At 41.2% G+C, this 17,075-nt stretch overlaps 1 protein-coding gene across 1 annotated transcript in view; it reads left to right on the top strand.

Annotated features, from left to right (window-relative positions):
• The window catches only part of LOC147666670 (complement C3-like), a 285,541-nt gene that overhangs the window by 240,744 nt on the left and 27,722 nt on the right, over positions 1-17,075 (top strand). The window contains exon 24 of the mRNA XM_086948981.1: positions 11,676-11,811. Within this exon, the coding sequence (XP_086805107.1) occupies positions 11,676-11,811 (136 nt within the window). The remainder of the gene's footprint in view (positions 1-11,675; positions 11,812-17,075) is intronic.

Below are 17,075 nucleotides of genomic sequence, written 5' to 3'. Positions count from 1 at the left end.
GAGAATCAACTCACACAATAATATGTACTGAAGCACAGGGCCTTCCTCACCGTACACTGGCGCACCACTGTCTATGGCACTATACAGTGACTCTCTACATCTAGCTGTGCACTGCCATGTGTAGTCTGTCACTTGCACCATACAGTAATTAGACACACACACTCTTTTTCATCGCACCATATTGTCTGTCTTTTGTGGTTTGTAATAGCTCACCACTGGCAGTGCTGTGTACTGAAGCACGCACAGTGCAGTGACTTAGCAGGCACAGTGTTCTTTTCTGCTGTATGTATTCAGACTCTTTCAGTGTACACTGACTCGCTGCACACACAGTGCAGTGTCCTGCAGTGAGTGACCAAAGGAGGGGGAACTGCATACATTATAAGCCTTTAAGTTTCAATTGATTTTTTATTATGCTGATTTTGTTCATTGGCTGCTTTCCCTACAGTTTGCACAAGCTTAAGAAATGAAAAGTTTGGGGATCTGTGAGGTGGGATTTCATAGAAATTAGAAACATGGATTGGCATTCCACGCCTTTCTGTCCCATTTCATCCATCTTGCTTTTTTCTGTTACGCTCTGCTTTCATTTGTTATTTTCTTCTCCTGTTTGTATTTGTTTGTCTCTATTCCCTGCTTTCTTTACAAACATACTTTATTGTTGATTAATAAAAATCATTACAAACAGGAAGACTATATAAAAAAACGTTAAATTGTGCATAGACAAAACAGAACATTGTAAAGTGTAAATTAATATCGTAGATACATTATATATTTCAATTTAGCAATCACATCATAGTTAAGCTGTATTTTTGAGTTTTTTTCTTCAGATCCTTATTTAAAGTGCTATTGCTAAAATGCCTTTATATGTAAACATTACAAGAATGCCAACCTTCTCCGGTTGACGTTCCATTTCTAATATTAGAAATCCGAAGTTTCACGAAAGACGACGCTACATTGTATATCAAAATGAATAATTACATTTCTAAGACATTTTGTAAGAATTGCCTACACTACCCCGTATTTTAAAATTCAAACATAAAAAATGTAATAATTAAATAACCATAGGTAAAGTGCCACTGTGCAGTTCCTTTTTAAATGGAGCCTTTCTCAAAGTCGTCTAAGAATTGCTTACATTGCCCCTTTTTTAGTGTCAAAAAAATAAAATGCTAAAATTAAAATGCCATAGATACAGTGTAACTTTGCAGGCCCTTTCAAAGAAGCCTTTCTTACGTCAATCAACATTCTATATAGTTGTCAGATTACGGAGGTATAGTTGACAATAATATCTTTGGGGCAGCATCGTTGAACAGGCCGATTATTGGTTATCACAAGCCTCTAACATCAGGTGGCACACTCTAAGGTTAACTTTTTTCTGCAATAAGAATAAACTTTACAAACTGTGTGGTCAAACTTGGCTATTCAACATCTAAATCTCATATTCCGTAGTGTTGCTTATCTTTACAAATCTCCGCGCCGGGAAACCCTTTGTGGGTAGCTGTTGCGCGTAACAAATGCAATAAATAAATAAATAAATGAGCCGATTTCCCAGAGAGGCAAGTAGTAATTGCTTGGTGACATGTCCTCATCCCGTTTTCTTTAAGGATGGATTTTAATAGGGCTTTCCTCTCTTCTAACAGTTGAGAAAAAATTGATAAAAAATGCAATAGTGATTCATTATGAAAGCAGCATAACCTACAACTGTTCGAGGGCCAAATCTGAAAGAGACACGTTAGTGATAGATTCCTTACCTTAGAATATCCCCAGGCATCAGACTGAATCCGGAAAGATTTGTTTTCCGGAGTAGTCTCCGTGATGTCATCTCCGCGCATACGATGCCAGCGACGGACGCGGAGCTGCAGGATGCCAACTACTGATGCGCAGGGGTACTACTAAGCAAAACTTTCTGGATCCAGTCTGACGCCTGGGGATATTTTAAGGTAAGGAATCTATCACTAACAGATGTCTCTTACAGATATATTGTTATACAAGTAGTAACTTGTGTGTTTGCACCCTTGGGTGGGTTCCATCCTTTTTGGGATATCTCCCAAATCGTAGCAGCAGCTATTTGTCTCTTATAAGCGGTATTAAATGGTAAATACGAGAAAATTGTGGCTCCAATTTGGTGTATGAATTAAAAAACGACCATGTCTGGCTTTTTTTAGCAAGCTTATCCTTATCCAATAGAATTGTTAGGGAATTAGCTGATTGGTTTAGTGTCTGTCTGAACACAGCTTTATTTCTAGCTACATCTTCAAAAGGCTGAGACTTAAAATTATTTAGGCTCTCCTTTAAATAAAATCTCCAACCCTCAGCGTGCTCATATCCCATTGATTCCTGCCAGCAGAAATTAGCAAGTGTGCCTGGGACTGAACAAAAAAAAGAGTATAAAGATTTTAAAAATGTAGATTGTCTTATTAAAGATTGTCTTTTCAAACCAAATTACAATCTGACATTGGTATGCCCAATGTTCTTTGAAACCCTGGAGACCGATTTAAAAACCTTTATCTGTAGATGGTCAAGTTTTTTTTTGTCTTTTCCATGGAAAATCACTGACCCATATGCCAGGGAAAGGATCAGCTTCGCCTTCATTACCTTAAGTAAATGTTCATGATTCAAACATGCCAGTGTGTCTCTCAGATTTCTGAAAGCAAAAGCGCTGTAGCTTTTGCTTTTAAGTTAAGAAAGTGCTGTTTAAAAGACAATCTGTCGTCAAATGTAATTCCTAAATATTTATAACATTTTACAGTTTCAATCTTTAAACCATTAATATTCCAAACTCTCATGTCAGATTTAGTCAAACCAATTGTCATTATTTTTGTTTCTTTGGTGTTCATCAGTAAACCATTGGCTAATATATAGTTGTTAAAGGAATCTAATAATCTTCGTAAACCAACGGGAGCATGACTTAATAGTATGGTGTCATCTGCGTACTGTAGATGTTTTATAGTTTGTCCTGCAAGTTTAGGCAGATGAGTGTTAACATTTTTAAAATGTGACTGTAAATCGGCCATAAAAAGATTAAAAAGACAAGGGGCTAAAACACAACCTTGTTTAAGACCACCATACGTTTTCAATCAGCAAGTTGTGCAGCTACTATCCCCCACCTTAACCTGGACCCACTTATTGGAATATAACAATATGATCATATCTAACAGTTGGTTTGGAATGCCCAATGCAGATAGCTGCACCCAAAGTAAATTGCGGGGAACAGAATCAAAAGCGGCCTTAAGATCAACAAAACAAATATATAACTTTTGCTTTATGTTTTGCTCTATCAGATAATTAAGTCAATAAGGTCAAGTTTGTAATTGTTGACTTGCCCCTTCGAAAACCAGTTTGGAATATTGGAATCATTTCTGCTTTAGCGGCCCATTCTTCTAGATCATTGAGCAGACAACCTGTGAAAATGTTTGCCTCCACATTTGTTAGGGCAATCAGTCTGTAGTTAGCTGGATCATCTAGTGGGCCACTTTTATGAATTTGCTGGATTATGCGTCCCTGTCATGATTCAGGGAACTTTTTAAGTTTTACAACACCATTGAACAAAGGTGTCAGGATTGCTGACCAAAGGTCTGTCTTAGACTTGAAGACCGCATTTGGAATCCTATTGGGGCCAAGTGCACCATTTGATCTTATCCTACTTATTGCCATTTTGACTTGACGTACTTTCCATGTTTCATAGCTAACAATTTGGCTTCATTGTGGTGTCGGTCATTTCTGATTGCTCTGTTGTTTCCATTGCTCGGTGTACTTAACATGGGATAATTGATGTTGATACTCAGGGCTATGACTGAACAGGCCCCATATAAGTTGAGGATAAAGGCTGCTCAGCATGGATCAGGAATGTTAGCGCTGTTTGCTCTTCTGCTACCGTATTCAAGGTTATTTATTAGTCCCCAGAATGCTTTCAGATTTTTCGCTTTGGTGGCAAAGTGCAACTTGGTCCATATTCCCTCAGAGTGTGTATGTTTGGCTTTCCATATTTCATTTTTGTATTTTCTTCTCAAGGGTTTTAAACTACTCAATTCAGAAGAATTTAGGCCACAATTCGGTTGCCCGTGTAGCTTTGTTAAGTTCCCTATTTTGCTGGTGTAGCCTAGTTGTATACCATCCTGACCTTTTTGGGCTTGTAGGGTATCCTTTTGCTGTTTTTGATGAGGGTAAACGATCTAACAGGTAAGCACAGAAACAGGGCCAGATTTCAACCATTGACTACCCTTTACTTTTCTCTGTTAGTGCTGTAGCGATTGCAGGTTCTATAAATGTCCATATTTCCATCTGATTTGCTGAATCCCACACCAACTTTTTCAGATTGTAGGCCAAATAATGAACCGATGAGACCAGTGACATTATGTGTGGGTTATGGTCACTTTCTACTCTTGGGATCACCGGGTAGTCACAAAGAGACAATACAAGATCCTTTGAGATGATGGTGTAGTCGATGATGGAGTGTTGCCGTGAATTTTGGAATGCTATCAGTACTATTTTGTACATCTTCCTGTATTAACATGAAATTATATTTGTTAAGCTGGGAATTTTACATCTGCATAAAAGCTCTAATTGGTTTATCGGCTTGGTATTTGAAGAGTAAATGTATTTTGAAGTCTCCTGAGATGATTAACATAGTGGCTGGATATTGATATTTCAGAATTTGGAATACTTCCCAGAGCGCAGTAAATTGGGATTGTCTAACAGAACTTTTTGTGCTTAAGAAAATATTTTAAAATATTATTGTTTGTTTGAAATCTATTTTAATACATAGGAGCCATGATAGCTGAAATTCAATTTATTGGTGCTTTATATCTAGGGCCAATGACACATAGCTGGACAGTCCACCACTTGCACGACCATAGGCAGATGAGCGAGATTCAAAGTTTGCGTACTCATGGTATCAAAAAAACCGAGCTTTAGACATATTCCACGTTTCCTGGAACATTAGAACTTCAAAGTTCTTTATGAAATTAGCCATGTCTTGATCCTCAAGCAAAGTTGTTAGGCCATGAGTATTCCATGAGCAAATATAAAAAGGTTTAATTATATTGGTCAAAGTATTTAGGCATCAATTGTTCGCTCCAACTTTCCCTGTAGTGAGAATTTTCGGAAGCAAACCCCAGTCACCGATTGATACTGAATTTTTCTTAAGCTCCTCACAAACTCGTAATCCTGAGATACAGCTTGTAACTTTGATCCCAGAGGACAATGCCAGATTAGATAGAGGACCTATGGCTCCCTTTAAAACCCTAATATGGCCTCCGGATGAGTAGCTTGTTGCAGGATTTGACAAAGTGGTGGTCTTTGACTCTTCCTTATCATTACTAAGGGTGGGCGTAAAATCCGTTTCGCGGGCGAATTTGCGGATTTTCCGCGATTTCGCGATCCGCGAATCTCGCGAAATCGCGGTAAAATCCGCGAATCAGCGGGGACGAATTTTCAGCCAAGCAAAGGTTACAGCAGCAGGTGCAAAAGTTGAACCTAATTTCTTTGTAACCTTTTACAAAAGGGTTACAAACAAATTAACTTCAACTTGGACACCTGCTGCTAATTGCTTCCAGGCGCCTCGTTGCCTACTTGCAACTATTCTCTGACCCTGCTCTGACCCTTGAAGCAGGATCAGAGAATAGTTACAAGTAGGCAACGAGGCACCTGTCCAAGGAATTAAACCTCATCAGGAAGCACTTACAGATATAAAAAACAGGAAGAAGGGAGAGGATGGCAAATACACCCATTTTGAGTTGTCAGGAGGGGTTAAACTAAAAGAGACCTTTACAGCACAATTTTCATATGCATTTTGCTAAAAATAAAAAGATGTATGTTCTGTAGGGGCAACTCAGGAATCTGGCCCTTCAGAGATCCTGCCTCTCTTTCTTTCTCTCGTTCTCTCTCTCCCTCTCTCTTTCCCTCTCTTTCTCTCTCTTTCTATCTATCTATCTATCTATCTATCTATCTATCTATCTATCTATCTATCTCTCTCTCTCTCCCTCTCCCATAAACAACTGCATGGGTAACTTCGCTATGCAAGCGGCTTGCGAAGACGCAAAAATCCCCGCGAACACGCAAAAAAACAAAAATCCGCAAATTCGCACAAATTCGCAAATTTTGCGGATCGCGAATTCTCAAATCCGCAAATGCGCTAAAATTCACCCATGCTTAATCATTACATTTCTGCAGCTTGATACCTCATTTCTCAAATTGGGGCTGTTTTCTGAAAGAAAATTAGCAGCCTCTCCGCAATGCCATGTTGTAAAGGACACCTCTTTAGTGGGATTATTAGGATCTTGTTTGAATTGGACCCAATCTAAATCATCCGTTGTTGGGTCCTAGAGCTCTTGGATTGAATTCAACAGTTTCAAAATGTGTCCATGATTTAAGATATCATAAGTACCCCCCTTGAGTCGTACCACAGGGTGAATATTATGTTCATGAAGGAGACGAAATGATTCATGCCCACTGGCATTAAATTTTTTTGCTTTCCACCTTTGTTAGATGATAACCACAAGCCTTGGATCTTCCCACCTCTGTGTGCGGTATGTTCTGCATCAGATAGACCTGCTTTCTTTAATTCAATATTTTTTGGATATGTTTGCATTCTTCACTTCTCTTTTTGATCATTCTATCTTTATCATGCTGTTTCCATTTTCCTCTATATTTTCTTTTCACCCCATTTGTCCCCTTTCCTCAGATTTGTTGCATCTCTGTTTCATTTTCTTTCTTTCTCTTGGATCCTTTCTGTTACCATTTTCTTTCCTCTTTCACTCCTTTTGTAGGTAAAATGCATTGTCATTCACAATGCCAATACCGCTAACTCTCACAAATGTAAGACCAATTTGCATTGCAAATGCTTGTTTATCTCTTTCCTCATACAACCTTTGTTAGAAATTGGATTTTAACTGAATAGGTTGTTTGCCACTACCAGGGCAAGCAAAGCATACAGGTACATGTCCTACCTTTTACTTATATGGCAACCTGTCCTTATGGTTACTTAGGGCCTACATTAGTGTTGAATTATTTGTAATAAAAGGGGAGTTTAAGGCTTGGCAAGCTGATTTAAATGCCAAGTCAAAGTGGCAGTAAACTGCACACACAGGGACAGCATTGGCAGGCCTGAGACAGGTTTAAAAGGCTACTTGTGTCTGTGGCAAAATGAGCATTGCAGCCAACTAGTAGCATTTGAAGTACAGGCCCTGGGTATATGTTATACCACTTTCCAAGGGACTTATCAGTACAACAAATATGTTAATTTGGTATACACCAATGTCATCATGTTTAGGGGAGACGCACATGCACTTTAGCACTGGTTAGCAGTGGTAACAAAAACGATCAACAAAAATGAGAGTTAAAAAGTTGGGGGAAAGACCCACCTAAGGACGACAAGTCTAACAACCTTTATTACTCGCTTGTCAAACTCACTGTTCTTGTGCCTTTCATTCTCACCTCCTTTTGCCCGCACCCCTCCTTTTTCCTGCTTCTTTCTTCATACTAATGTCCTTCCCATCTCCTTGTTCCTGTTTCCATTACCTTCATTTACCTCTCCCCATCTTCTTTTTCTTGAACCCACAGTTTATTGGCTCACTTCCTATTCTGTGAAGTCATCTCTCCATTTCTCTTTTCCCTGTCTCATCCTTGCATTCTCCCTCTTCCCTCTGTATCTTCTCTTCCCTCTCTTCTTACTGTCATCTACTCTCTCCTATTTTCGCTTTCTTTCCTCCCTTATCCTATTAAGACTTTCTCTCCCTCCACTTTACTCTTAAATACAAAATAAAAAAACAATATTACTAAAATACTGAAGAGAGTATGGGTGAAGATAGGGACCAAGAAACATCCAAGAGTAATCAGCAGACTGACAAGCTCACACTTCATGCCTTAAGGCACAGAGGGCAAACACTACTGGAAAAAGCAAGGCAAACCAGGAGGCCACATATGGTCAGTAAATAAAGAATGTGTTATTATGGGCCGCCATCCCACATCTGCTGCCATGTTTCCATGAGGCTCAGTAAGTTATCTCAATCTGTTTAGCCTAACCACCTCACCCCATAGCAATTTCCTTTGTATTAAAGTATTTTATTGCTATCTGATTTATGCCACATCTTATTTTATGTCATTTACTATGATATCATGGGCAGGCTAAATGACATGTGATGTCATTTCCTGTGATGTCATCTTTATGCAAATTAGCTCTTTGAAACCTGACAAATCCCACCTCTTTTTTGCCAGAGGAAGGTTTCAAATTATGTAGTGGAATAATCTTTCACTCTCTCTCTGTCTGTCTCCGTCTCTGTCGCACTGTCTCTCTCTCTGGTTCTCTCTCTCTATACATATATTGCTTGCTTGATTTTTCTTACCCATCTCTCTCTCTGTGCTTCAGTACAAGGTCATTGATATATCCTGCCTCGCTCGACAGAGATTGCAATCTCTATTTTTTTATCATTTTTATTAAATTTTTAATTTTAAGCAGCAAGGAATCAACTCATTCCCAAATTAAAGGGGTAAAACTACATAACATATCTGGCATAAATGAATTGAAAAGTGACAAACATAATAATTAAAAAATAGATATGCAACATAATACCTAGGATAAGGAGAGCATTGTGGAAAAACAAAATAGAAACCAAAGTACTAGGCTAGGTGGACCATCCCTGGGAAGCAGCCATATCATCCAGCTAGACCCAAACAGGATCAGACCCAGCCTTTTCCTGCGATAGTCCTTCTCAATTGGCACCATCTAAAAGCCTACTAGTCGGTAGGAATTCCAACAACCTGTTCCAGGGATCAGGTGGCTCACTAGTAAGCCAGAATGGTGCCAAAACCGGCCTAGCTAGCATAAATATATACCCGATAGACAGGGTGAATAGCCTGGGAATGCCCCAGCAAAATGAGCTTCGAAATCTGCAGAAACTGCCATGCTGGATATACCACCAAATTTACCAAAGGCAAATTGTCAATACAGTCGAAGCCATATAGATTGAATTGTATACAAACCTGATATTTCTTTTACATGGTCTTTCCTTAAGAGATCCAGACATAAATCATTATTGCAATTCAGATCCTCCTCCTTAAGGCTGAAGATAAAGTGCCAAAACTGTAGATAACTAAAGAAAAACCTAGACAGAAGAGATACCTGCTGCTGTAAATTACAAAATGAGCAAAAGACACCATCAAAAAGTTGTCCTAAGGTTAGAAGATGAACCCTTCTCCAAATCTCCCGGAAACCATCATGTACACATTTAGGAAAGTTAGGATTATAACCCAAATATGTAAACTGGTTAAATGGGGTGATACCAGGAAATGATCTCTTGAAAAAACACCAAACATAATTGAAAACGTTCAACATCTTAAAGCGAGTATGCTTAAAATACATTGTGTCGACGATACCAGAACTGGGGACAATCGATTCACCCAGCGGGAGAAACTCAGAAAATATGCCATCCAGTGGCCATGGCATCCACCCAAAAGTCCAGAGTTGTGTGAAGAATGATGCCAGAAGGTAAAAAATCTCAGGTTTTACAGAGACTGCAGTCTCAGTCTCTGCCAAAATCAAAGTGAATAGCCAACATTTACAACAGAATGCAGAGGGCTGCAGTGCTTAATTTATAATATAATATGTGCCAGGGCCCTTATCAGGAGGCCACTGAAGCTTTAAACACCCATTGCTCCGGCAAACTCCGCCAATGGCAAAACCTATGCAACTATTAACCATAACACTCCTACAAGTGTGATAATTCAGACTATTCCAGGTTCTCAAAGCTATAAGAATGGCTTGGGCGACTGGAAGTAATCCTTTTAATGTATACTGAAATAATAAACAGCTGTAGTTCCACTCATCTCTAAATCACAGAGACAGTACCACCAATTGGCAGACTGTCATAGGTGCCAGAGTGAGTTCACAATTAAGTGCTGCTGCAGAGCACCAGAAACCACCGTCTCAAATTAAGCACTGGATGCACTCTCTACAGATACTGCAGTGCACTGTCAGTGCTTGCACAAAGTACACTGGGACATCACACTCCATTCACTGTCTTGTATAATACCCTGCTTCCAGGGAGAGTACAGTTGAATGTCTCACTCTCGGCAGACAGTACGGTGCAGTAACCAGCGTTGTGTGCATAATGAAGTGGATTATCTTTGAGCAGAGTGGCTTGGCATGTCCTTTCGTTTCCTGCAAACCAATATCTCACCCCCCACCCTGACCAGGAGTGCAGTGGAGTATTTCGCTCTTGCAGACCGTGCAGTGAAATGTCCTCACTATCACTGGAGAGGACAGATTATCCGCTTCTTTAGGGCTCCAGCCATACAGTTTCCCTAAAGGGGCACCCTCAAACTCAGTACACAATAAAGTCTATTCATGATGACCAGAGTCCCGCCCCCCCCCCCTTGACCTCTCCACTCAGCTCCATCCGGTGCACACTCTTCTTGATGGGTACATGTTGGCAGGCTGTAGGGGTACTGCTATTTTCCAGTGCTGTAAACCCCACTTCCTACTTAAGGTTATTATTGAAATAGGAAAGTTATTGAGATGTAGCCTTCCTAAGTGTTACTTGCATAGGCCACAAGCTGCATTCAAGAGTAGAATAGAATCATCGTTATTCGGTCAAAATTTGACCATAAAAGACACAAACATACATAAAATAACGTTGCAAAGATTCAACAATAAATTCACTTAGTAAAAACATTCCAGCTTGAGGATTTGTCAGAAAAATATAGTTAATTGATAGACTAAAGCCCATTATAGTCTCTTGCTCCACTTGATCGCGCACTAGGGGCCTCATTTACGAGGCTGTGCGCCACTTTTACGCCACCGGTGCGTCACTTTTTGTGACGCACTAGTGGCGTGAAAAATGCGCCTCGTTGCGCCATATTTACAAAGTGGCGCATCTAGGTAGATGCGTCACTTTGTAAACCCCTGCACCACATTATACCTGTGCCAGGTATAATGTATGCAAGGGGGGCGTATTGACGCAAGGAAGGGTCGTAGAAGTGACGCAGTGAAATCAAAATCTTGCGCCTGCCTCACAGCAGGCGTAAGACTGACGCAGGCCCTTTCACATGGGGCTTGCCCCATGTGAAAGGACGCATTGCTGGAGTTGCGTCACTTTTGTGACACACTCCAGCAATGCGTCACTTTTGCGCTTACAGATACGTCAGAAATACTGACGTATCTGTAACTTCTTGCGACGTGATGAGTCATACATTAAATATGACGCATCAGGAATGTCGCAAGGAGTGAGCACTGAGACGTGACGCATCGCTGCCTTCACACAGCGATGCGTCATTTCTCATAAATGAGGCCCCAGGTATATTTAACCAGAGCCAGACATATATCAAGTGAGGATAGCAATAGCGTATTAAATATGGCTTGCTTGTATCGATTTCAATTTGCCTGCATTGATGGTTTTGGGAAAGGGTATCCAACTCAGGTGGTGCCAGGCCATTGGCCAATTATCAGAATAACCACTGGCTATGTAAAGGAGCACCATGTAGATTCATTGTTTATAAATGCAATGTATATGTAAATCCCAAATATCTCGTTTGAATCCTGCGTTCTAGGATGTAGAACTTAGTACCCTGTCCCCTCCAACAATCCCCACCCCCCCCCCCCCTTTCTACCCGGTGCTCCAGTTATCCAGTGTCCCAGGCCTTTAACCCTTTGTGTCCAACTAACTGAACCTGACTTTTCTCTCCAGGGTCTGACCTAGTACCACAGGAAAGTACGCGGCGTTTCATCAGCCACCAGGCCTGCAGAGACTCCCTGAAGTTCACCATCGGCAGTAAATATCTGGTCTGGGGAAGTAGCACCGACCTGTGGGATCTGAAGACTGAGTGAGTATCCACAGCAGAAGGTTTCACGCCCACCCCTATGTAATGGCACAGTCCAGTGTGTAAGGACTCAGGATAGTCGTGTGTGTCTGTGTGGACGCTGGCTGCTCTGACACAAATACTGCGGTCCTGGTATCAACAGTATCTATGAGCAAAAAGAGGGGGAAAAGTGTGTGGCACTCTACAACACTTCCTTGTGGATCTCTCACTGTAGACTAATCAAAGGCAGCACATTCAAATCCATCCCATGTTAATGCTGCTAGTTAAATAAAGATAATGAGGATGGCTGTAGGGATAGAAATGTCCCCTGCTTGGTAAACTGGTGTGTGTTCCTGCCCTAAGTGACTCAATGCAAGTGAAATAGACATCCTGACTATTACTTTGCCCTTAGCATCATACTAATTTAGTGTGTGCACATATGCGTCGACCTGCCCTTGACAATGCAAGGTCTAGGACCTCTCCCATGAGCTGGGGGGGCACATCAAATGTTTCCTCATATAATGACTACTGTCTATGCCCTATGTGTATAACAAAGTGGTAGTAGCAGTGTAGCCTGTTTTTCAGACAAGACATTTTCTCTGTGTCTGTGAGAATGCAGAGTATTAAACCCATGTAATGTTCCACTGCAATGTGAAACTCATAACAAGTTCACTGACACAACATCGATGTAAATAATATTGATGTAAAAAATATCGAGTAAAAAATATAGACAACAAAAATATTGACTCCTATACTTAAACAGGTAAGTACAAGAATATTGACTAAAAATATTGATGAAAAAAATATAGATGTATAAAATATTGACTTTTATCCATATCCATATTAATATTATAAAGAGAGAGCCCAAACCTTTGAGGCGGGTATGCTCCGGAACCACAGCGCCAACCGGAACACCCAATACAGCGTTGGAAAGGAGAGTATTAGCAGATGGACATAGGCTACACCCCATCCCAACATATACATTAGAAGGGAAAAAGAACGTTTGGGAAAAAGTAGTCCGTTGTGGGCATGTGTGTTGTGCTGGGGGTTTGTGCATAGAGCGATGGGCGTGGCATTCGGCAAAACCCAACCCTGATGAATTATACCGCTTGCGATGGGCGCGCCATTCGTCAAAACCCAACCCTGCCAAAAGCCAACCCTGCTGAATTATACCGCTTGCGATGGGCGCGGCATTCGTCAAAACCCAACCCTGCTGAATTATACCGCTTGCGAGAAGCGTTGTGCTGGGGGTGTGTTATTGGGCGATGGGGGGGCGTGTGCATACAGCGATGGGCCTGGCATTCCTCAAAACAAACATGGATTCCACCGCTTGCGAGAAGCGGAAGTTGCATTTGCCATTAGACGCGATAGTTGCAAAAACATGGATTCCACAACTTGCGAAAAGCAGAGGTTGAATTTGCCATTAGCCGCAAGAGTTGCACTTGGCATTGTTGGCCGTTGACGTCATGTGGTGCGTCTAAGTTACGCTACAGCGGACAAACTCGTTCGCGGCTGACGCGGCACCTGGAGCGGACACACACGTTCGCATATGCGGCAAGGACAACATACAGAAGAGCACACGCTCACCTTCAGCGGTACCGAACGAGGGCTTCTGAGTGGACACACAGGCAAGTTTTGAAATACATTTGCCTTGCCTATTACAACCATTGCAGAGATTCTATTTCATCCCCGGACAACGTCGGGCAGGAAGCTAGTATAAATATAAAATTAAATAATATATATTAAATTTAATATTTAATTTTAATAAAATAAAATAAATGTAATATACATTCTAATAAAACATCTAATAAACTACTATTTTTAATTATGTTAAAGGTTTAAAATTCTATAAAAACTAGAAATAAATATAGATTTAAAATATAAAAAAAAACAAAATCTATAATAAATTGAACATTAAACTATTAAAAAATATTTAATCTTACATTTCCCAATAAAGTCAGTGCAACAGTAGGGAAGGTGTTGGATAGCGCAGGGGTAAAAATAACTATTCCCCATCCAATGAGTGCAACAGTAGGGTAAGTGTTGGATAACAGATTAATTAAATTTACTATTCAAACTCCAGTGAGTGCAACACTAGGGAAAGTGTTGGATAGCAAAGGGGTAAAAATTTCTATTCCCACCCCAGTTAGTACAACAGTAGGGAAAGTGTTGGATAGCAGAGGGCCAAAAATTACTATTGCCAATCCAAAGAGTGCAACAGTAGGGAAAGTATTGGATAGCGGAGGGGTAAAATTTACTATTCCCATTCCAGTGAGTTCAACAGTAGGGAAAGTGCTGGATAGCGGAGGGATAAAAATTACTATTCCCACTCCAGTGAGCGCAACAGTAGGGAAAGTGTTGGATAGCGGAGGGGTAAATATATATATATATAAATAAAAGGTTATAAAAAGAAAGGAATAATATTTAACAAATTAAAAATCAAATATATTAAATATATAACCTCTGGACGCCAGACATGTGGTCCATTGAAATGGGTAAACCTCCAGCACCATCTGTGAAAGCCAGGAATCTGGGGTGATTGTGGATGATAAACTTACCTTTTTGTTGATGTCAATGGGGGGAGGGGGGTCTCAACATGCTTTTTCCTCCTCAGAATCCTGAGGAAAATAACATTCTTCATACCAGAGGACAGCTTTAGGACTGCAGTCTCTGCCATCATTTTGTCACTGCTGGATTATTTCAACAGTCTGTATTTGAACATTCAAAAGAAGCACCTGAACAGACCCCAGCTGGTGCCAGAAATAGACTTCGACACCTGCACTGCAGGGTGTGCCAACATGCACAGGATAAGATTCAGTCGGAATCTAATTTAAAATAATCTATGACACACGTTTGACACAGTTATTTTATGTTATGTGTTATGTTTTGTTATTTCATTTTATAGCGCTCACAGATACTCGCGAGGGTCCAGGCTTGGAGTCAGCGAGGGGTGAAAAATGAAGCCTAGGCAAAGAGAAGAGTTTTCAGGAGGTTTCTAAAAGCCAGAGGCTCTCTAGTGTTCCGAAGAGCAAAGGAAAAATGAAATCTAGGCAAAGAGATGAGTTTTCAGGAGCTTTCTAAAAGCCAGATGCTCCTTAGCAAAGGGGATGATGGACGGAGTGTTGAACATTGCAAGCACTCACCCCCTGTCAACTGGTCTGGGTTTAATCTATCATCATTCTTTAGCTCACCACACCACCCCAGTTCAGACAGGGCCATATTCAAATCAGTCTGACCTGGTGCCTCATGGGAACAGTCCAGCCCGAACTGCCAAGACATGTCTTCCCTGGACCGGAAACAAGCTGGGACCGGTTTCTGGCTAATCAGCCGTCATCAGCCAGGTTAGCTTGAATCCAGGGGCAAAGTGAGTAAGGGACCCACGTCTGGGCATACCCTGTCAACTTAGGGCGAACAAAGCAAAACCAAAGGGGATGATGGATGGAGTGTTGAACATTGCAAGCACTCGCCCCCAGTCAACTGGTTTGGGTTTTAATCCATCATCATTCTTTAGCTCACTCCACCACCCCAGTTCAGACATGGCCATATGCAAATCAGTCTGACCCTGTGCCTCATGGGAACAGTCCAGCCCGAACTGCCAAGCCATGTCTTCCCTGGACCGGAAACATAAATCCTGGGACCGGTTTCTGGCTAATCAACCGTCATCAGCCAGGCTAGCTTGAATCCAGTGGCAAAGTGAGCAAGCGACCCACGCCTGGGCATACCCTGCCAACTTAGGACGAACAAAGCAAAAACAAGGGGGTTGAGGGACGGAGTGTTGAACATTACAGGTACTTACCCCCAGGCAACTGATGTGGGTTTAGTCCATCATCATTAACCGCATTCTTCCTTTTAGCAGTCCTCAAGCCGAGGAAGAATGCGGTGACGCTGCGTAAAGCAGAAGAGGTTTGAATCTCCGTGACAAGGTATCCGGGATTTCGGCTTGGTTCAAACATAACGCGGCCCATTAACAAACAGGAAAGAAATTAATGTGAGCGAGCGGTGCTGTGAATATTTGAGAAAACGCAACGAACTAGTAAAAAGACGCTGCTATTGACTCAGCCTCTGCAGAACATAGAAAGGACCTTCACATGGGCATAAAGAGACAATGTAAATCTGAATACTGCAGATTTTCTACCCATTGAGGCTCACTGAAAAGTGAAAAGCCCTGATGAGAGTTCCATGAGTCCCACTGGAATTCGAAATGCGTCGGCACGTTTTTGATAAGCATTTTTTGAAGGAGCTGATTGGCTTCTTCTGTTGCTCCTTTATTTTTCAGGGGATCAAATTGCACAAGTTTTTTGTTCAAACAATGTGTAAAGAGAACAGTGTATTATTGTAATTGTTTTTAAATATTGCACATTCACAGTTATGCAATTTTAGTTTATTTGTTTACTGAAAGATCATGATTTTGAATGTATATAAATGTAATGTGTTTCTGTAATGATCGGACGCTTTAAGATCGATAAGAAATTTTGACATTTACATAAAGAAAAAGGTTCAATAAATAACCAGATCTAAGCGCAACATAACGCTGGTTCGTCATGTGTACCTGTTGAATTAACGAGCAGGAACACTGAACGGTAGCAAGGTAATGTTCCCAGTTTTTTTCAGTATAAAAGGTCCCACCTTGCTACAGTCCCAAGGCCAAACCTCCCTTTTTACATAGCCAGATAGAGCTAAATGGCATAAGGGACAGCAGTACAAATGCCGGTGGTGGACTGATTGTCCTGGCGATTTGAGGAAGTTGGACCCCAACATCAAAGTTTGCCCCCATACTCAAGCAATAAACAGATTGAGGATCAAGAACTTATAAACGACCCTCACAGCCTGGGGGTAGAGGCGTAGTGAGCGGACTGAGTGCAGTGAGGGGGGTGCCGAGGAGACTGACTCTTTCAGCCAACAATGGTGACGGCAGAAGGGAAACCCACAAATCCCACAAACATAAAGAATATGCTTTATAGCAAAAGGCAAGAGAAGGGAGAGGGTGTGGGCTCCGGCCAAGTCCCTGTGGATCTCCACCAGGATGATGACCCAGTATTGCAAGCACCGACCATTAAATGCACCATCCTTTCCCTTGTGCAAGAGTTCCACAGGGAGTTTTCATCTTGGAAACAAGATCGATGGACTCCCAAGTGTAGAGGGCTGGAGCTCGACTAGAGCAAGAAGAGATGGACATGGCTACCACAATCAAGGAACAGGACCCTATGTCTTGCACAGTAGCATGCTGGAGTCAAAACATAAAGAAATGTCGGACAAGCTGGATAACTTGGAAAACCATTTGAAGATAA

Source organism: Lissotriton vulgaris, unplaced genomic scaffold (assembly GCF_964263255.1).
Source record: "Lissotriton vulgaris unplaced genomic scaffold, aLisVul1.2 SCAFFOLD_822, whole genome shotgun sequence".
Lineage (NCBI taxonomy): Eukaryota > Metazoa > Chordata > Amphibia > Caudata > Salamandridae > Lissotriton > Lissotriton vulgaris.
The sequence above is the reverse complement of the archived record's forward strand: the minus strand, read 5'-3'. Positions and strand labels throughout refer to the sequence as shown.